General features: G+C 36.6%; 1 protein-coding gene across 4 annotated transcripts in view; it reads right to left on the bottom strand.

The window, feature by feature from the left end:
- Positions 1 to 6,503: 6,503 nt before the first annotated feature.
- The window catches only part of LOC128205134 (carbohydrate sulfotransferase 15-like), a 40,139-nt gene continuing 22,895 nt past the window's right edge, over positions 6,504 to 23,747 (bottom strand). For all 4 annotated transcript variants that reach the window (XM_052906577.1, XM_052906574.1, XM_052906575.1 and 1 more), the window contains exons 2-9: positions 23,557 to 23,653; positions 19,419 to 19,750; positions 16,362 to 16,575; positions 15,545 to 15,667; positions 14,538 to 14,694; positions 13,909 to 14,071; positions 11,534 to 11,681; positions 6,504 to 9,538 (exon numbers count right to left, since the gene is read on the bottom strand). In XM_052906577.1, coding sequence (XP_052762537.1) covers positions 9,333 to 9,538; positions 11,534 to 11,681; positions 13,909 to 14,071; positions 14,538 to 14,694; positions 15,545 to 15,667; positions 16,362 to 16,575; positions 19,419 to 19,739 — 1,332 coding nt within the window. In that variant the 5' untranslated portion in view covers positions 19,740 to 19,750; positions 23,557 to 23,653 and the 3' untranslated portion in view covers positions 6,504 to 9,332. The remainder of the gene's footprint in view (positions 9,539 to 11,533; positions 11,682 to 13,908; positions 14,072 to 14,537; positions 14,695 to 15,544; positions 15,668 to 16,361; positions 16,576 to 19,418; positions 19,751 to 23,556; positions 23,654 to 23,747) is intronic.

Here is a 23,747-nt window from a genome sequence, read left to right on the forward strand (position 1 = left end):
CCAATTAACCCATTGAAAACCATGGATTGTTCGTATTCTTTGGGAAGCGAGTGTACGTTCTTTGTTGCCCCTCCAAAGTGCGCCCCCTCTAACGCGAACTCCTGGATATGCCCCTGGGTCTACATCCGTTAGTGAAGTGTTAGTATTTAACACAGTTGGTCATCCATTTAACACAGCCTTAAAATTGCTAATGCATTGTTAGTCGTATGAATAGTACATCCAGTAATTTGCGTAAATATATATTCGGTTTCAGGTAATTTGGTAGAGAGAAGAAAATAGACCTGTTCACGAGTCTCAGATATTTAGCTTTTTTTAGACAAATTCTTTTAACTGAATAAAGATATATAGGCGGTGATATTTAGCTAGTGTTTTACAAAAAAGAAAACCTTCAACAACAACAGCATCATCGGAAACAACATTAGCAGGAACAACAACAACAACAGCAGCAACAACAACAACATAAAAACACGAAACCCTCATCATGTTTGAACATAAAACGTGCATCTTTTGCGAGACAGATTTCATCTCAATTAAAACAATATTTTAAAATATAGGTTATTTTTAAGCAATCAGTGTAATAATGCCTTTTTTATTGGTGTGTTATTTGATTGTCTTGTGTTTATAGAGAGTTTAGAATAAATGTACGTGTGATATTATTCAAAGAACACACAGGTGGAAAGGAATCAATGCTTCGATTTTGTTTGGCATTGTGTAATAAAACCACATAATTCCACATTGAAAAAATATGTGTCTGCATTTCCTGTAGCCTGGCTACCTCCCATGGCGGTCTGATTTAATCTTGCTACCTCCCAGGACGGACTGATTTAGTCTGGCTACCCCCAGGGCGGTCTGAGTATACATGCATATAAGTTATATAATTAATGTCCAGTTTTAGTGGGAATATGTATGTCAGGTTACATTGCATTAAGTATATTATGAAAGTGCATTTAAAATCGGTTACTCGTCATATCTTTTTGATTTAAATAACACGCCGGTAGTCATTATTTTAAAAAAAAAAATATTTCTTAATAAATCAATGCGCTTTAAGAGTTGAAATTTTTTCAGCCTGTTACGCTTTGTCAGTACAGTCATGTATTTGCTAAACAAACAAACATAAACATCTAAAGATAGAATATGCATGCTAATTTCTTCTTTTACCTTAAGAATTTTAGTCTGATACCCAATTAGGCCAGAGGCTTTTTTATTTTTCGTTTTACGGGAGCGCCGTACCTAAATATTGCAAAACCCAAATAAAAAAAAAGATTAAAATTCATAGCTTTATTTTTATTTTTCCGTCGCCCGTTTCTTATATCTCGGATAGAAAATAACTTTAGTGTTTTTGAACCTATCGCTTATTTCACAACAACAACAAAAATACGCGCACAATTTTCAAGATGGCGGAAGCGTGTAAGGCATTCGGAGCTCCTCGGTCGTTTTTATCGAAAGCAACCTCGGATGTATGCCGGTACATCAGTTGAAGTAGCCCGTACATTTTTTAATTATATCATTAATTAAATGTAGTGCTTTAGCTTATATTTATTGATCTTAGTTTAAATTGATTGCCAGTGATGTGTATTATTGCAAACATATTTAAAATTCCCAAGAGTAAAGTAAAATGGTTTAATTGCTAAAATAAATTACTTTATTACCTTAAATTTTTGTTCCAAAAACATGAGCGAGTCCCTTTTAGATGACACCATCGACATCTTAAAGCTCCCTTAGTGCATTTTAAATATGGTGATTTTGGAAAATAAACTATAAAATATTTACACAAGACATTTTTTTTCAACACATAGTACGTATTAAAGTGATACTCGTATTTAAAATCAATACATACACATGTATAAGAAACATTAATCAGGAGTGATAAGCCTCCAACTACTTAATAAATAATGCATTTATGGAAAATGTTAATTTCTGATAACATAATTATAACTGTGTATGAACGGAGTGTCACGTTAGACATACCGCTCTTGTGATTTTGATAAATTAAGTGTTAGGTGAGACATACAACTCTAGTGATGTTGATGAACGTATTGTATGGTTAGACATACCGCTCTAGTGATGTGTATGAAGGTAGTGTCACGTTAAACATCCCGCTCTAGTGATGTGTATGAACGTAAGGTCACGTTAGACATAACGCTCTAGTAATGTTAATGAACGTAGTGTGAGGTAATACATACCGCTCTAGTGATGTGTATGAACGTAAGGTCACGTTAGACATCCCGCTCTAGTAATGTTAATGAATGTAGGGTCACGTTAGACATCCCGCTCTAGTGATGTGCATGGACGTAAGGTCACGTTAGACATACCACTCTAGTGATGTGTGTGAACGAAGTGTCACATAAGACATCCCGCTCTAGTGATATGTATGGACGTAAGGTCCGTTAGACATACCACTCTAGTGATGTGTATGAACGTAGTGTCACGTAAGACATCCCGCTCTAGTGATGTGTATGGACGTAAGGTCACGTTAGACATACAGCTCTAGTGATGTGTGTGAACGTAGTGTCACGTTAGACATCCCGCTCTAGTGATGTGTATGGACGTTAGGTCATGTTAGACATCCCGCTCTAGTGATGTGTATAAGGTAGTGTCACGTTAGACATACCGCTCTAGTGATGTGTATGAAGGTAGGGTCACGTTAGACATCCCGCTCTAGTTATGTGTATGAAGGTAGTGTCACGTTAGAAATCCCGCTCTAGTGATGTGTTTGATCGTAGGGTTACGTTAGACATACCGCTCCTGTGATTTTGATGAACTAAGTGTCAGGTGAGACGTACAACTGTAGTGATGTTGATGAACGTATTGTATGGTTAGACATACCGCTCTAGTGATGTGTATGAAGGTAGTGTCATGTTAGACATCCCGCTCTAGTGATGTGTATAAAAGTAAGGTCACGTTAGACATAACGCTCCAGTAATGTTAATGAACGTAGTGTGAGGTTATACATACCGCTCTAGTGATGTGTATGAACGTAAGGGCACGTTAGACATTACGCTCTAGTAATGTTGATGAATGTAGGGTCACGTTAGACATCCCGCTCTAGTGATGTGTATGGACGTAAGGTCACGTTAGACATACCACTCTAGTGATGTGTGTGAACGTAGTGTCACGTTAGACATCCCGCTCTAGTGATGTGTATGGACGTAAGGTCACGTTAGACATACCACTCTTGTGATGTGTGTGAACGTAGTGTCACGTTAGATATCCCGCTCTAGTGATGTGTATGAAGGTAGGTTCACGTTAGCCATACCGCTCTAGTAATGTGTATGAACGTAGGGTCACGTTAGACATCCCGCTCTAGTGATGTGTATGAAGGTAGGTTTACGTTAGACATACCGCTCTAGTGATGTGTATGAACGTAAGGTCACGTTAGACATAACGCTCTAGTAATGTTGATAAAGGAAGTGTCAGGTTAGACATACCGTTATAGTGATGTGTATGAACGTAGTGTCACGTTAGACATCCCGATTTAGTGACGTGTATGAACGTAGTGTGAGGTTAGACATACAGCTCTAGTGATGAGAATGAACGTAGTTTCAAGTAAGACATACCACTGTAGTTAGGTTGACGAACATAGTGTAACATTAGACCGTTCAATTAATGTGTATGAGCGTAGTGTCAGGTTATACATACCGCTCTAGAAATGTTGAACAACGTAGTCTCATGTTAGACATATTTATCTAGTTACGTGTATGAACTTAGTGTCACGTTAGACATACCATTCAAGTAATGTTGATGAACGTAGTGTATAGTGAGACATACCACTCAAGTAATGTTGATGAACGTAGTGTAAAGTGAAACATACCCCTCTAGTTATGTGTGTGAACGCAGTTACAAGTGAGATATACCACTGTAATCATGTGAATGAACGTAGTGTCACGTGAGACACACGGCTCTAGTGATGCGTATGAACGTAGTGTCACGTTATACATACCGCGCTAGTTATGTTCATGAACGTAGTGTCACTTTAGCCATGTTTATTGACGTAGTGTCACGTTAGACATATCGCTCTAGTCATGTTGATGAACGTAAAATAACGTTAGACATAACACTCTAGTAATGTTGATGAACGTAGTGTCACGTTAGACATACCGATTAGGAATGTTGATGAAAGTTGTTTCATGATAGACATACCGCTCTAATAATGTTGATGAACGTAGTGTCACGTTAAACATAATGCTTTAATAATGTTGATGAACGAAGAGTCACGATAGACTTAACGCTCTAGAGATTTGTATAAACGTAGTGTCACGTTAGACATACTGCTCTAGTTATGTTGAAGAATGCAGTGTTACGTTAAACATACCGCTCTTGTAATTTTGAAGAACGTAGTGTCAGGTGAGACATACACCTCTAGTGATGTTGATTAACGTAGTGTCACGTTAGACATACCACTGTAGTAATGTTGATGAACGTAGTGTCAGGCTAGACATACCACTCTTGAAATGTTGAAGAACGTAGTGTCATGTTAGACATACCGCTCTAGTTATGTTGAAGAATGCATTGTTATGTTAGACATACCGCTCTAGTATTGTTGATGAACGTAGAGTCGGGTTAAAAATAATGTTCTAGTGATGGATTTGAAAGAAGTGTCAGGTTAGACATACCGCTCTAGTAATTAGTATGAACGTAGTTTTGTGTTAGACACACCGTTATATTGATGTGTAGGAACGTTGTGTCACGTTAGACATACCGCTCTTGTGATGTTTATAAACGTAGTGTCACGTTAGACATATCGAACTAGCGATGTGTAAGAACATAGTGTCACGTTAGACATACCGCTCTCATTATGTTCACGAAGGTAGCGTCAGGTTAGACATACCGCTCTTATTATGTGTATGAAGGTAGTGTCACGTTAGACATACCGCTCTCATTATGTGTATGAAGGTAGTGTCACGTTAGACATACCGCTCTAGTGATGTTTATGAACGTAGTGTCACGTTAGACATAACGCTCTAGTAATGTTGATGAACGTAGTGTCACGTTAGACATACCGCTATAGAGATGTATAAGAACGTAGTGTTGGGTGAGACATACCGCTCCAGTGATGTTTATTAAAGTAGTTTCACGTTAGACATACCGCTCTAATAATGTTGATAAACGTAGTTTCACGTTAGACATACCGCTATAGTGATGTGTATGAACGTAGTTTCAGGTTTTACATAACGCTCTAGTAATGTTGATGAACGTAGTGTCACGTTAGACATACCGCTATAGAGATGTGTAAGAACGTAGTGTTGGGTGAGACATACCGCTCCAGTGATGTTTATTAAAGTAGTTTCACGTTAGACATACCGCTCTAATAATGTTGATAAACGTAGTTTCACGTTAGACATACCGCTATAGTGATGTGTATGAACGTAGTTTCAGGTTTTACATTCCGCTCTTGTGATGTGTATGAACCTAGTGTCACGCGAGACATACCGCTCCAATAATGTGTATGAACGTAGTGTCACGTTAAATATACCGCTCTAGTGATGTGTAAGAACGTAGTGTCAAGTGAGACATACAGCTCTAATAATGTGTATGAACGTAGTGTAACGTTAAATATACCACTATAGTGATGTGTATGCACGTAGTGTCACGTGAGACATACTGCACTAATAATGTGTATAAACGTAGTGTCACTTGAGACATACCGCTCTAGTGATGTGTAAGAACGTAGTGTCACGTGAGACATACCGCTCTATTAATGTGTATGAACGTAGTGTCACATTAAATATATACCGCTCCAGTGATGTGTAAGAACGTAGTGTCACGTGAGACATACCGCTCTAATAATGTGTATGAACGTAGTGTCACGTAAAATCTATACCGCTCCAGTGACGTGTACGAACGTAGTGTCAAGTGAGACATACTGCTCTAAAAATGTGTATGAACGTAGTGTCACGTTAAATATACCGCTCTATTAATGTGTATGAACGTAGTGTCACATTAATTATACCGTTCAAATAATGTGTATGAACGTAGCGTCACATCCATTATACCGTTCTAATAATATGTATGAACGTAGTGTCACATTAATTATACCGTTCTAATAATGTGTATGAACGTAGTGTCACATTAATAATACCGTTCTAATAATGTGTATGAACGTAGTGTCACGTTAGACATACCGCTCTAATAATGTGTATGAACGTAGTGTCACGTTAGACATACCGCTCTAGTGATGTGTGTGAACGTAGTTGGAATCCTTCGCTTGACATGTTTCTGAGAATAATGTCCAGTAAGACCTTTTGCTCTTGTAGTTTGGTCATAACCTCTTAAACAAATAATTATTATTAGACGCCACTTCAGAAAACAGCAGATTTCCAGTAATCTTTTTTCCGAAGGTAAGATGTTTTTGAATGTTGTATACTTACATGATATTCTTTTACACTGCAAAGTCTTTCCTTTAAATAATTATATTCCTAAATGTTACGTCAATACAGTTCTATCCAACCGACGATTTTCAAACAAATTATCAACTCTTTAATATTTCTGTATTTATTGTTCATACTAATTTTAACTATTATTATAAAATAAGTAATTAAATCAGACAGGCGTTACAGAAACATTCTTAAGAACGATTTCATGAGGGCGGTCTCAGAGTTAAAACATGTATAAATGTGCTAAATATATAGATCAAAGAGGGTACTGATCGAAACAAATATGCATCAATACAAAACCGTCTTCAATGAAATTTTATGTAAATTTGGAGGCAGGTTGGTTTTTGAAAGCAATCTTCTCGACAAACAACACACACTTTAACAAGTAAAAATAGATTTTTATCGCATGCACTTTATGGAACGAGCAACAACTGAAATAAGTGGAATAAACCATGACCCTGTAAATGTTGTACCATCGATAATGCATTAAGAACCGTTCAGTACAAACACGTTTACAGAATAATGCTGCCAAACAAGTACTTGTATCAGAACAATCTCACATCATTTAACCTCCTCCAGGTCTGTTATAATTATGTAGAGACAATGGAACACTTTTTTCTGGGAATGTAGAATCGAACAAATGTATAGAACATACATATTCTTTTCTATGGATATCCACATATGTCTAAATTTCAAAACCATAGGTTGTTGCTCTTTTAAAACAAAATGTTGCAGTAGCTTGATTAATTTATCGTTAATGCTGTTAAAAATTCGTTAAATGGAAAATTCGTGTAAGAAAATCATTTACATTTACATTTACAATAATGTTTATCGATGTCAATCAATTGGTGAAACACTGTTCGTGAAATTACTTCATGTTTTTCTTGGAAATTCGCACAACTGTGCAGAGAACATTTTACGTACAGTTAGTCAGTTGCTTTTTCTGCACATTAAACTGTTTTAAGAACCATATGTGTATATTTTGCCCATAATGTAAAATGCTTATTGAATATAACGGGCAACATATACTTTCTTTTGCATCAATGATGGTAGTATTCGCCACTAACTATGGCCTAAAATGCTCTCTTTTGGCGTCTTTGTTGATACCAAACCAGTTTCAGTTTTAATGGTTTCAGCAGTTTCGAAACCGGTTTTAATAATTTTGCTTGAAGTAACAAATGGTTGTTTTTGTGAACAGTTTTAACAACATGGCGGAGCATACAAACTGATATATTAACACACAGTTATTAATAGTTCCTTTTGCATTTAGCTCATTTGCCCATTGTAAGGCATTGTTATAAAAAATATTGAGTTTCAACAAACGTGGAAGATCAGTTACCGCCATGTTGTTTTTAAAGTAAACTAGTTTTCGGATGGAACGAACCGATGAAACCGTCTCCGGTAGGGGTTTCGATAGATTCCAAAAAAACGGTTTCGGTTTTTGTTGAAAGACACCATACAACTGGTTTTGGTTTTATTTGAAACTGTAACAACAAATGCACAATTTGTGAAACCTAAATAAAACAGAAACCAGTTTATCACCAACAAAAACGCCCTATATTAGGCAATGATATGTTTGCTAGCTTGTTATTCGCCGACTCAAACATATATACAACTCGTGATCATAGAAAAACTATATTTTATACATATACATAAACATAATTATCTATAATCACGAGTTGTATATATATTTTGATCTCAATTATAATTATGATTATGTATACGCATGTAATGCTCTGTGTAATCTCTTCTTCCATGGAGGAACTAAAGAAGTATCTTTCTCCCACCTCAGATAAGTAGATAATTTAACCATGCTAGAAATTCTTATATTGCCCACGGGCGAAGATAAAATGCCCGTATGGAACTCCTTTTTAATGGTCCACACACTGTTGTAATTACCTCCCTTGTTGAAGACTGTCGTCTGTAGCGCATCATGGAAACTTTGTCTTGTGGCAATATTTAGAACGCTAATTAATTATTCTCGCTTCAAATGCCACCATAAAACAGTTCTCACGCGCCTTTCAAGAAATAATGCTTCACTCTACTTAGAACTATTTAAAGACCGAAAGGACTATTAACGTAATCTGAATCACTGCGCACATATCCATGACAACCAAGAATTATCGCATTTCCATACGCAATTATTTTCACTAAGCACTAAAAAGGTTCCAGCAAAAAATACATTTTTACTTAATTTTGTTTAACTGAGGTGGAAGAAAAAGCATCTACCATAGCCGTTCGGTAAACCTCGTTTCCGCAAAACATCCTACGCTCGGGTCGGAATGAACCTATCTTACACTCTTGGCCATGGAAGATACTTATAATCTATCTATCTATCATTGAATTGGTGATTAACAAGTTGACCGTCGAAGAGGAAAAAATTACTTAAGAAAAATATATCCTCTGGAAAAGTCCCTTTTTCTTCTGTTTTTGTGGTTTTGTTTTAAACGTATATTGGATAAGTGATTGTTTAGCGCCTAAACATCGAAATGTTGAAATGTGTATTGGACATTACGTATGAGTTACGGCTCAGCGCCGTAGTTCTCTATATTCTGTCAAAATTAGACTGTAACTTAGTTGATTTATTTTAGTAAATCGAACTACGTAAAATTAATAAATAGATAATTTGAAAAATCCTTGACTGTCATTAGCCAACACAAAAAATCAAACACCCAGTATATGATACCCTTGATTACAGACACTTGTTTAAAAGGTAAGCCTTGGTAGAAAACTAGACTGAAAATATACCCAATGAAACTTGTTGTTGCATTCGTCGGAATCGCTCACGTAAAATGATTGAACACAAAAATCTCCTCAACTGTCATTGGCCCATACGAGTAGACAAAAAAACAACAAGTAATGTTAAATAATTAACTATAATAATAAAATAAACCAATCCTTAAAAATAAGGAACAATTTAAAACCCGTAAATACTTTAAACGCGTGTCTTCAAGCCATCTAAAAAGACATCCCTTGTTCATCTCTATTGTAATTGAACTGCTGGCCCAGCAGACGACCGAGTTTGTTATTGTGGCTGTTGTAAAAGTCCCGCAATAGTTTTCTCGTCTCGGGAAACATGTCTCCAATCTTTCTATCTCCTTTTTTCCGAGTGTTTTCATTGGTTGCACTGGATATCTCCTGCATATTCTTAGAAGAAAGACGAGCTGAAAATAAAACAAAAATATACTCGCATTATGTCACCCTTTAACAATATACTCGCATTATGTCATTATTTAACAATATACTCGCATGATGTTATGCCTTAACAATAAACTCGCATTATCACATATTTCAAAACATTATACTCACACAATGTCATCCTTTACGAACGATACACTCACACAATGTCATCCTTAAAGAACAATACACTCACACAACGTCATCCTTTACGAACGATACACTCACACAATGTCATCCTTAAAGAACAATACACTCACACAATGTCATCCTTTACGAACGATACACTCACACAATGTCATCCTTAAAGAACAATACACTCACACAATGTCATCCTTTACGAACGATACACTCACACAATGTCATCCATAAAGAACAATACACTCACATAATGTCATCCATAAAGAACAATACACTCACATACAGCCATCCTTAAAGAGCAATATACTCACACAATGTCATCCTAAAGAACAAAACACTCACACAATGTCATCCTAAAGAATAATACACTCACACAATGTCATCCTAAAGAACAAAACACTCACACGATGTCATCATAAAAGAACAATACACTCACATTATGTCATCCATAAATACAATAAACTCACACAATGTCATCCTAAAGAACAATGCACTCACATAATGTCATCCTAAAAGGACAATACACTCACACAATGTCATCCTTAAAGAACAAATCACTCACAAAATGTCATCCTTAAAGAACAATACACTCACACATTGCCATCCTTAAAGAACAATACACTCACACAATGTCATCCTTAAAGAACAATACACTCACACAATGTCATCCGTAAAGAGCAATACACTCACACATTGCCATCCTTAAAGAACAATACACTCACATATTGCCATCCTTAAAGAACAATACACTCACACATTGCCATCCTTAAAGAACAATACACTCACACATTGCCATCCTTAAAGAGCAATACACTCACACATTGCCATCCTTAAAGAACAATACACTCACATAATGCCATCCTTAAAGGGCAATACACTCACATAATGCCATCATTAAAGAGCAATACACTCACACATTGCCATCCTTAAAGAGCAATACACTCACACATTGCCATCCTTAAAGAACAATACACTCACACATTGCCATCCTTAAAGAGTAATACACTCACACAATGCCATCTTTAAATAACAATACACTCACACACTGTCATTCTTAAGAACAATACACTCACACACTATCATCCTTAAAGAACAATACACTCACACATTGCCATCCTTAAAGAACAATACACTCACACATTGCCATCCTTAAAGAGCAATACACTCACACATTGCCATCCTTAAAGAACAATACACTCACATAATGCCATCCTTAAAGAACAATACACTCACATAATGCCATCATTAAAGAACAATACACTCACACATTGCCATCCTTAAAGAGCAATACACTCACACATTGCCATCCTTAAAGAACAATACACTCACACATTGCCATCCTTAAAGAGTAATACACTCACACAATGCCATCTTTAAATAACAATACACTCACACACTGTCATTCTAATGAACAATACACTCACAAACTATCATCCTTAAAGAACAATACACTCACACATTGCCATCCTTAAAGAACAATACACTCACACATTGCCATCCTTAAAGAGCAATACACTCACACATTGCCATCCTTAAAGAACAATACACTCACATAATGCCATCCTTAAAGAACAATACACTCACATAATGCCATCATTAAAGAACAATACACTCACACATTGCCATCCTTAAAGAGCAATACACTCACACATTGCCATCCTTAAAGAACAATACACTCACACATTGCCATCCTTAAAGAGTAATACACTCACACAATGCCATCTTTAAATAACAATACACTCACACATGTCATTCTAAAGAACAATACACTCACACACTATCATCCTTAAAGAACAATAGTTCACAAAACGATCAAGTCATTCAAACCCTTACCAACGTACCAACGTTTAAAAAGTCGAATATTTTATCCAAATGTTCCGGTGTATGCTTGGAGTAGTCTTCCATTTTTATAACAAGGATCTGCTGTTTTGGAAAAACGCGGAAATACTCGTTTAAATACAGATGGTACACACCGATACGCAACCGGACCTGAAACAAATAACACAATAGGAATGATCGGGAGAAAACACAGTTGGCCGATTCATCAGAACTTTGTTTAAGTTAACATCGTTGTTAGGTGAACTGTTTTATGATGTGCTCATATATTTTCATACAACAAATACAGTTGAAACAGTTGTCTAAATATTATAGAACAAATGCAGATCACAAGTGTATCCATTAAACTTCCAGTGCAGTAACAATTTGAAAGTTAACCTCGATGACGTTAACAACTGTGTTCACTTTGACAAAAGTTCTGAACAATCGGCCTAAGAATGTTTAAAAACCAGTACCGTTCGCGTTTGAGTTTCATGCAAATGCTCTCCGAGCTAAACAACAAAACGCTAATAATATCTCCCTTCCCTCATGCATCAGCTCATGTCTCGAGCGCGCGAAAATAGATACATGATTTAGTGTCAACCTTATATTTTGTTTAATGAAAAGGCAGTACTTCTATCATGTTATCTCATCATGCAATACATGCTAAGGGGTGCAACGCCAAACAACATACAAAGTAATGGGTAAGGGTTTCCTAGTGTGTATTTACCAAAAAATTATTTTGGTAAATACATACTGATTACTTATGGTATGGTTAAAGATTGTTAATATGTACTTACAAAATTATTTGGTGTAAGTATATGCTAACAAACAAATATGAGATATTTGTTGATTTTAGTGTAAGATCATATTTTATTTCACGAGTGTCATAAAAAAGATAACTTCATGAGGGGCGAAGAATATGAAATTAACAAATTTTCTGTTTCGCTTATGCTTACTTGCGGAGTTTTTTTAGTATATAATTTTATTTTCCTAAAAAAAAAACTTTTTGAAAAGAGTGGATTTTACGCCGCTAATCGTGGGACTCCCCTCACGCAACAATTATAGCGTATGGCGTAGCTGCCAAATTGCTCTTTCCTGTACGAGAAAAAGTTCTCCGATATTTTTTTCATAGTTTATTATTGACTCGTGTTTAGTGCAAACATTCTATGAATATTAATCCATGAAGTATTGGTGCATATATGTTCAAAACAATAACGAAAACACTTTTTAATTAACCAGGGCAAGAATGCATGAACAAATTACTACGCCGCTATTTATTGAATACACATTTTAAAGGCCGATCGTGTTAGCAAAACAATTGTGGATAATCATTGGATATAAAACATTTTTCTTAGTTTTAGAGTTTGTTTCATGATACATTTGTATTTAGTCAACATATGTTAACATCGAAAAGCATGAAAGAAAAGTGTTTATTGGTCTATTATTTTGTAAAAACTACCCACAAAGTGGCCAGTCACTGTTAATAAATACCGCTTCACCTAATTAAAACCAATAACGGCTTTCTGCTGATTTACTGAAAATAAATGTATTGGAAAACTTGTGTGTGTGTGTTTGTGTGTGTGTTTGTGTGTGTGTTTGTGTGTGCATGCGTGCGTGCGAGTGAGTGCGTGCGTGCGTGTGTGCGTGTGTGTGTGTTGACCTTTTATTTTCCTCGTTATTTTTGGTATGCGTGGTTCGGGGCAGACAATATACCTGGTTTGAGGCAGACAATATACGTGGTTTGAAGCAGACAATATACGTGGTTTGGGGCAGAAAATATACGTGGTTTCGGGCAGACAATATACGTGGTTTGAGGCAGACAATATACGTGGTTTGGAGCAGACAATATACGTGGTTCGGGGCAGACAATATACGTGGTTTCGGGCAGACAATAAACGTGGTTTGGGGCATACAATATACGTGATTCGGGGCAGACAGTATACGTGGTTCGGGGCAGACAATATACGTGATTCGGGGCAGACAATATACGTGGTTTGGGGCAGACAATATACGTGGTTCGGGGCAGACAATATACGTGGTTTGGGGCAGACAATATACGTGGTTTGGGGCATACAATATAGGTGGTTCGGGGCAGACAGTTTACGTGGTTCGGGGCAGACAATATACGTGGTTCGGGGCAGACAATATACGTGGTTTGGGGCAGACAATAAACGTGATTCGGGGCAGACAATATACGTGGTTCGGGGCAGACAATATACGTGGTTCGGGGCAGACAATATACGTGGTTTGGGGAACACAAATGCGTGATTCGGGGCACACGTTGGAAAACTTGAGAAATACTGCATTCTTAGAGGGCATCGTGTAATGTTAACCACTAAGAGTTAGTAATGTATGAAATTAAAGGTGTTTGGAACCCAAGTGGTATTGATGTTGTTACCTCAAAATCAGTAACGGTAGCATCAGGCTTGTACAAGCAATGCCGTAAAGTATTCCGTTCTAGACAAGATCTGGTCGTGTTTAAGACAAACTTCACTCCTTCATGAAATTTATCTGGTGTTTTGTTAATGCCTCTCTTGAAAAATAAATAATCAGAATACAATCTGAAAAATAGAACAACGTGGTATATATATATGTTCACTTCAAATGGAAGCAACTCAACTACTGACTCGTTCTTATGCTTTGACACACAATAAGCTACAGTCGAACCCCGTTGGATCGAATCAACAGCGGCCGGCGAACATATCTCGAGCTAAGGGGAGTTCGAGTCAAGCGAGAATGCTAACCTAAACTATAAAAAAAAATCGGGCCTTTACATCCAGTTCGAGCCAACGCGAGAATCGAGCCAAGCGGGTTCGAGCCATCGGGTTTCGACTGTATATCCTTTATGATATGATTACATTTAGTTCCATTAAACATCGGCCGCCAATTGTATAAAACTGCGGACTGTGGAAGCTTCTTTACAGCGTTTATAAAACAGATTACAGTCGATCATACAGTACCTTCACTATTATATATTAATTTTGGAAGCATGGCATTCATTATTTAATACCGAAATATCTAACATACCTGTCAATAGGATTTCTCACAATCGCAATAATTTTGGCATCAGGATTAAAATGGTGAATATAATCGGCATTGGTATATAAAGGTTCAGTGAGATTCTTGTATTCTGGCAGAAAGGTCCAATAATCGTTGTCCCACAGGGTGGAGGCACTGCAGTCGCCTGAAGAGACAGTGGCATGCAAACTATACAGTCGAACCCGGCTGGTTCGAACTCGCTTGGCTCGATTTCCTCGAACTGGACTTCTTTAGACTGAAGTTAAGCGTTCCTGCTTGCGTCAAAGTCCCCTAGGCTCGGGTTTTTTTCGGCGGTCCCTGTGAGTTCGAGCCAACGGGGTTCGACTGTAGTACACATTGCGTTATAGTTAGTTAACATGTATTTATTTAAGCTTGACTTGGTGACAGCAATGACTTTAGTGATAACCCAATATGAATCATCACTGAGACCATTTCCTGGGTAGACACGAGTACTGGTCCACTTTTGAAGAGGCCAAGAGTACGTGGTGCCGACTTCGTTAAACCGAAGGTAAGCATTCCCGCTTGGCTCGAACTCCCTGGTCCCTGTGAGTTCAAGCCAACGAGGTTCGACAAAATATCACATTGCGTAGTAGTTAGTTTACATTTTTTAACCTGATTAGGTGACAGCAATGACTTTAGCAATAACCTCATTACTGCGACCATTTCCTGGGTAGTCACCAGTACTGATCCACTTTTGATGAGGTCAAGAGTACGTGGTGCCGATGTCGCTAATGCCAATGACCAATTGTGTAGCGGTGGACACCTATACCACTAGACCTCCTCTTACACTCACAATCACGCTTATATTTCTGAAAAAAATGTTCTCCTGCGTTAACCTTGAATCGGAGTGTTTTAGATAAAATAACATCTTTGCTAACTTCGTTTATTTCAAAAACGTTAGCAAAACTTCCTCATATCGTTTGCATTCTATTCTCGGCAACATAGCGAAAGTTTTAAATTGATTGTGCTGCTATTGTTTTTCTTATCATTCTTACCAACAATGACTGGATGGAAACCGCTTGGGTCTTTTTTTGCGTAAATATGCGCTGTTGCAGCACGGAAGTATTCCTCATAGGATGACCAATAAGGGTGTGGTGGTACCTTACCGTTATGTGAAACTGAAAGGAAAGGTTCAAATACTATGTTACTGCAGAAGAGTATGCTGGGTTACAATTCAATCAATCGATGGATGGATGAATGGATGGATGGATGGATGGATGGATGGATGGATGGATGGATGGATGGATGGATGGATGGAAGGACGGACGGACGGACGGACGGACGGGACGGACGGACGGACGGAAGGACGGACGAATAAATAAATAAATAAAATAAAAAATGAAATAAAAAAATAATTAATTAATCAAGCAATGAATCAATAAAGAAATGAATCAATGAATCAATCAATCAATCATTCAATTGATTGTGTAAATGAATTTGCTCGATAAACATAACAAAATCAACATAACATAGTCAAATATATATGATTGTATGCGTTATTTTTTCATTCAAACTTGTGTATTTTGTAGATTTAATATAAGTCAAATTCAAATATAAGTCAAATTGTTCAGTCATTCCTACGTTTAATTATAACACTACGGTATAAAACCTTATAAAACATTAAACGATTAGTCAAAACGTCCATTTGGTAGCCAACGAACGGCCTGTCATGGTTATGATTGAGTCAAAACTATTTCAGCCTTTTGAACGTTTAACTTTAAGAAAGTGCGAAGCCTGAAAGGATTTAAACGCCAAATTCTACGCCATTTATTAATTTAACGAACGTTGAGAGGTAATGGTCAATATACTTACAGAATCTCTTTCTCGTTAGCCAGTGTGGTTCTTTTACAACATACTCTGAGATTTCCCTGTGCTTGATCAGCCTCCTAAACAAGTCCGTAGTGCCGGACTTTGGGGCACCAATAAGATAAAAATATGGTATACACTGTAAAGGCAGTTTCCGGTCTTCGGTTTGCTCAACAGCGTAACATGGATTTTTATATTCTTCGAGGAATGTAAACGGCTCCTAAAACATTCAAATGGTACATGTCACTATGTAATTCGAAAGCTGTTATGTTTTTAGAAATATTACATTTCATCCTAATAACCGCATAGCAGAAATGTCAACATGCAATGGTAGGCGATCTTACTAACATATTTACTGAACAAGTTGATAAATGTGCACTTAATAATGACGGTGTCATATTATATATATATATATATATATTACGTGCCTTTTACGGGTATAACATACCAAAAAAGAAGTACCAGTTTCACCTCCGCTAATGATAAGCATTGGTTATTCTTGCGCTTCATGCGTTGCAGAAAAGTAGTAGCCATAATATTTAACAAGAGTGCCTTACTGACTCTATATCGCTCACCTGTTTAAAACGACCAATTTGTCTGAGGTCATTTACGATGTTGTTGCTTGCTAAGAAAGTAGGTGTTGCCGAGTAATTAGGGTGGTATGTTATATCATAGCAAAAGTTGGGATTCAGATTCATCCATACATGTGTCCTAATGTATTGTTCTATTATGCCTACCCGCTTTAATTTCAAGAGAATAATACTGTACCATTTCCTACAAAAGCTAAAACAGAGATAGTATTACAAATTATTTACTTATTCAGACCAATTATCCATTGCAATACTCTATGGAAATATAGATCATTAATTTAACTACTTACTAAATAATGCATTTATGGAAAATAATAATTACTGATAACAATATAAATACCCTGTATTTAACAGCTGAAATCGCAAAAATATTAAATGATTGGTGAATGCCAAAATAATTTACTGTGGTCTTCTATAGTCTCATCAGGTAAAAACACGTATTAGTTATCTTTCATATTTTTAAAAATACGGAATATATTGCAAGCGAGCCGAAGGCGAGCGCAGCAATATGTTCCGTATTTTTAAAAATATGAAAGATAACTTGCTTACAGTTTGTCACGTCCGCACACCCGGCAAAACGTTGACTGACAAACGCCGACTCCACCCAAAAATTGATTGACAAGCCAGGGAAATAATCTAGTGGCGCAGCACCGGTTCTTTGATATCACGTGATGTCTGGTGCGGTACATGCAGACCTAAGAATTAAATTGTCGCAGTCTCGTGTTGGCTTTTGTTCTAAAAAGTTAGCGTCATGGACTTTACAATTCTGGATAGTGATAATGAGTTCTTTAAAAACTTTTTGTTTGAAGAAATGTCGAATTGCAGAATATGGGAAATATTTTTCAAATTTAAAACGAAATGCAGCAATCTCATTGGCTTTCAAAGTAGGACGTAACAGTTGTTTTGTTTTCATGTTAAAATATCGTTTTAATAAACACACAAGATATGTTGTTGATTAATTTTGGTTGCAAAATTTAATAAGCACACAAGATATGTTGTTGATTAATTTTGGTTGCAAATCAACATTAATCTAGGGGTCGGCCACTTTAGAATGCCCGTATTATGGAAAGCATCAACATTTTACAGTAAACAATACAGGCTCCGCCTACTTTCTAGAAAAGTCACGTAGGCCAAATATCACTGTATTTTCTCTGTATCGGAGTTCATATCAGGGACGAATTGCAGAATATGGGAAATATTTTTCAAATTTAAAACGAAATGCAGCGGTCTCATTGGCTTTCAAAGTAGGACAAACTGTCACGTATTTTATGCTGATTACTTTCTAATTAAACTCGATATCCATCATAATAACCACTGTTTTTGACATTTATTCATTCTTTTTGGAATATTAAAACAATTGTATTCATTGTGCTAAATCTTATTTAGGAGTAAGAGTGCATCTTTAAAATGTAGAAACCCCAAAGCTTTACATTCGCAAGGTAGGACGTGTTTTAACCTGATCACAATCAGAACTTTCATATCAATGTTTTTAAAGTGTGTCTACAGTATAAGAGTATGCTGGGTCAATCAATCAATCAATCAATCAATCAATCAATCAATCAATCAATCAATCAATCAATCAATCAATCAATCAATATATCAATCAATCAATAAATATATCAATATATCAATATATCAACCAATCAATCGATCAATCGATCAATCAATCAATCAATCAATCAATCAATATATCAATCAATATATCGATCGATCGATCAATCAATCAATCAATCAATCAGTCAATCGATCAGTCAATTAATCAATCAATCAATCATTATTTCTTATTTATTGATATATATAACTATTACACATTACTTCTGAAAAAAACAACATAAACATATTTGTTTATCAAGCATTATTGCAGGTATGCTTCCCAATATAAGATCCCAGTATGACTTTCAATTCAGCGTGGACTCAACCTGAGACCTCTAGGGCGGGACCATCTCAGGGACATTATTTGAAAAATATTGCTAAAGGACCTCTACATCTGGCTGTATACCAAATATCAAAGGCCTTGGCCTTGCAGTTTTGGAGAATTTTGACAGAAAACATGAGACCCCCGGAGCGTGGCCAACTTTGACCTGAGGGACATAATTTGTTCAATCTTGCTTTAGTGCCACCACACGAGGCTGCATGCCAAATACCAAAGGTCTTGGCCATGCGATTTCAAAGAAAAAGATTTTCGAAATTCCAACATCTAGTATAAAGAAAACATGTGACCCCAGAAGCGGGGTTAGTTTTATAGCGTTAAGTTTTATTTCACATTTGTTAAATAAACATATTCGAAATAGTTGTATTAAACAATATATTAGGATATGATGTGATAACTAGTCATATCATATAATCACAGATCACACTTACAAAACACACTTAAAGAAAACACCACTTCTCAAAAAATAAAAAAAAGATATAGAGCCGTACTTTACAAAACGTTTTCATTGTCTGACATATTGTCGTATAATTAAGTTCTTACCATTTTCATAAGGTCAAGGTGTATCAATGGGAACTTCTTGGCAGCGATATGGCGGACATAAAAGGTGCTTATGGGCGCTGACTTGTTTCCAGTGTTTCTTCCTGAAGCAGGATATGTTGAACCATTCTTACTGACGAACTTTCCGGTTACATTAAATGCTTCGTTGGTAGTGTACCCGTTTGTAACGCCTTTAAAATTGGTGTGCAAACTGTAAACGCCTTCAGGATAAGTGTGATATGTAAAATGCACTAGCAACAGTGTAGCAGCTGAAAAGAGCACCAAAACAATATATCCCCTCTTCGGTGGATATTGAAACGGCATTCTGGATAAACCTGAAACAAAAAACAAATGCAAGATCTCGCGCTGAAGAAAAGTTACACACCATTTCAAACATAACAAGAGGCCCAAAAGGGCCTATGCTCTACTGGCATGGCTTTTGCGGTCATATCAATCCAGAGCATGTATGTATGGGTAAAAGGCAACAGACATATACTTTATGTTTTGTGTTTGGGTTACCTGAAAACGTAGCACGTTCAAAATCTGAGCCCAGAAAGTATAGTAAGCAGATTAGTTGCATGAACTATTTTAATATGTGCCAAGTAAAAGTCATCTGACAAAAAAAAAATGCTTTCAAAACTGTACTCATAGTAAAAAGTTCTGTAGTTTTAAAAGTTGGTCAAAAGGTCAAAGTCAAGGGCATCCTAGGACAACATTGATCAATTTGAACAAACATTCACAATCAATTGTGCTGAGATGGATGCACGAACACACGAAAGATTTTCAAACCTTTCCAGATTTATGTTTACCAAACCTGAGAACCCTGGGTGTGGCCAGTAATGACACCAGGTGCATAACTTAAACATTCACAACCAATTTTGTTAAGATGAATGCGCAAACTACAGAACTTAAAGCAAAAAATGGCCTTTGGGCTTTCAACAAGAACAAGGCAGAGTAATTCACAAAATCAACTGCAGAAGCAAAAAGCAAATTGTCTCTCAAAATCCTAGACTTGCAAATTGTCTCCCTTAACTCTAGACTTGAATTTACATGTACATGTAAACTTGGCTAAAAATAGAATTCGCTCATGCAGACCTGGCTAAAAATAGAAAGCATTTCTTTAAAACTTTCATGGCCCATAATCTAGGCATTTATGGGCGGATCTGGCTTGTTTTCGAAAGGAACCGAGCTCTAATGGATATCTAGATACTGTACAAGTTTCATCGAGATACAATCAAAACTGAAGACTGTATCGTGTTCACAAGCAATTGTTTACAGACGCACGAACGCACGACCGCACGACCGCACGGACGCACGGATGCACATACTACGTACACATTGCCATCGCATAAGCACTTCTGGCCTTTGGCCAGTAGAGCTAAAAATCATGTTCAATAAATGATATTGACAAACAAATATTGTTTGTTTATTTTGTTTATCCTCGGCAATCTAGCGTATTCATTAAATCTATGATACCCTGGTCAAAGTGGTTAGCGAACTTCGTAAAGCTTGAATATTCAAAAGCATTTTTCGACTAACGAAATAGCCGATATAACAAAGAAAGTAGTTTTCTTTATAAAGAGCTATCAGTAAATATGGCAAAATACTTGATTTGCTGCCAAAAACCATTTGAAAGCCGCAATCTCATTAGATCATTCAGACTCGAGATTTCATCCGTGTTTTCTCGGCCATTTCCGTACCGCATGAGGTGTCATGCGACCAATCAAGCGGCTAGATTTCACCTCGTTAATTATTCACGAGAAAGAGATTTTTACAGCCGATTTGCCAAGGGTATTATTTATATCATGAATACGCTTGGGTGCCGTGGATGATTTTTATCTGTTGCATTTGTCGTTCGCACATAACTGCTATACACGTTTTGTATCATTCCATTTATTCCTCATACTAACAGAGTTTAAGTTTAAAACAGCTGATTTGGCTTGCAAACCCAGTTTGACAGCGCACTTCTTTTTCACTACTGCATATCGGAATCGATTCCCGGCCTGGGCGTTTGGTTGATAGCCACCACGACGTTCACCCCACAACATGGGACCGAATCGTTAAACCATGATATTTTGTAATAAGTTAAAATCAAAACTGCCGAGATAAACATCAGCATTCATGATAATCAACATATTCTACATTATATGTGTAAAAAAACAGCAAGGCATTGCCTCGTATACTCTAGTGCCGCTTATTACCAAGACAAAGACCTTACAAGTTATAGCTACATCATATACATTCTACATGTAGGTTTATATCATACCGGGTAGACATTCTACATGTAGGTTTATATCATACCGGGTAGACGTTCTACATGTAGGTTTATATCATACCGGGAAGACATTCTACATGTAGGTTTATATCATACCGGGTAGACATTCTACATGTAGGTTTATATCATACCGGGTAGACATTCTACATGCAGGTTTATATCATACCGGGTAGACATTCTACATGTAGGTTTATATCATACCGGGTAGACATTCTACATGTAGGTTTATATCATACCGGGTATACATTCTACATGTAGGTTTATATAATACCGGGTATACATTCTACATGCAGGTTTATATCATACCGGGTAGACATTCTCCATGTAGGTTTATATCATACCGGGTAGACATTTCACATGTAGGTTTATATCATACCAGGTAGACATTTCACATGTAGGTTTATATCATACCGGGTGAGCATTCTACATGTAGAATTTTATCATACCGGGTTGACATTCTACATGTAGGTTATATCATACCGGGTAGACATTCTACATGTGGGCTTATATCATACCGGGTAGACATTCTTCATGTAGGTTATATCATACCGGGTATACATTCAACATGTAGGTTTATATCATACCGGGAAGACATTCTACATGTAGGTTTATATCATACCGGGTAGACATTCAACATGTAGGTTTATATCATACCGGGAAGACATTCTACATGTAGGTTTATATCATACCGGGTAGACATTCTTCATGTAGGTTTATATCATACCAGGTAGACATTCTTCATGTAGGTTATATCATACCGGGTAAACATTTTACATGTAGGTTTATATCATACCGGGTATACATTCAACATGTAGGTTTATATCATACCGGGTAAACATTTTACATGTAGGTTTATATCATACCGGGTATACATTCAACATGTAGGTTTATATCATACCAGGTAGACATTCTACATGTAGGTTTATATCATACCGGGTAGACATTCTTCATGTAGCTTATATCATACCAGGTAGACATTCTACATGTAGGTTTATATCATACCGGGTAGACATTCTTCATGTAGCTTATATCATACCGGGTAGACATTCTTCATGTAGGTTATATCATACCGGGTAAACATTTTACATGTAGGTTTATATCATACCGGGTAGACATTCTACATTTAGGTTTATAACATACCGGGTAGACATTCTACATGTAGGTTTATAACATACCGGGTAGACATTCTACATGTAGGTTTATATCATACCGGGTAGACATTCTACATGTAGGTTTATATCATACCGGGTAGACATTCTACATGTAGGTTTATATCATACCGGGTAGACGTTCTACATGTAGGTTTATATCATACCGGGAAGACATTCTACATGTAGGTTTATATCATACCGGGTAGACATTCTACATGTAGGTTTATATCATACCGGGTAGACATTCTACATGTAGGTTTATATCATACCGGGTAGACATTATACATGTAGGTTTATATCATACCTGGTAGACATTATACATGTAGGTTTATAACATACCGGGTATACATTCTACATGTAGGTTTATATCATACCGGGTAGACATTCTACATGCCTCGAATACAGGGAACACGTACTGAAGGCCGTCTCAATAAAAATCTTGGTCGATTTTAGTCGTAAATTGGAAATACCTTTGAGCCATAGTTTCATTTCTTTGCTATATATTTAAGTGAATTGAACTAACACCACTTTTAAAAAAGTTTACACAAAACTGCGGAAATTAAAAATAAAAATAAAAAGGTTGACATTTGTAAAGTAATACATATTTAAAATTATTGAAAAAACTATCAAAATTCTTTACTTAAACGGTCTCCAAATTTTCACCCTGCAATGTAAAAAAACCCGTCACATTCGAATGGAAACATAAAAGCTGTACCTCTTTACTGCCTGCCGTTTTTCCCTATAACAGCGAAATTGTTACTGCTATACATTATACTTGCAGGCGTCAATGGACGTAATAGACAGCTATGATCCTGTAACAATAAAGGAAACAGCCATATAATTATTATGATTATATAATCTATAGAGACAACTTGTTTTATTCACACACATATATATATATATATA

This window comes from Mya arenaria, chromosome 10 (genome assembly GCF_026914265.1).
Source record: "Mya arenaria isolate MELC-2E11 chromosome 10, ASM2691426v1".
NCBI classification, from domain to species: domain Eukaryota; kingdom Metazoa; phylum Mollusca; class Bivalvia; order Myida; family Myidae; genus Mya; species Mya arenaria.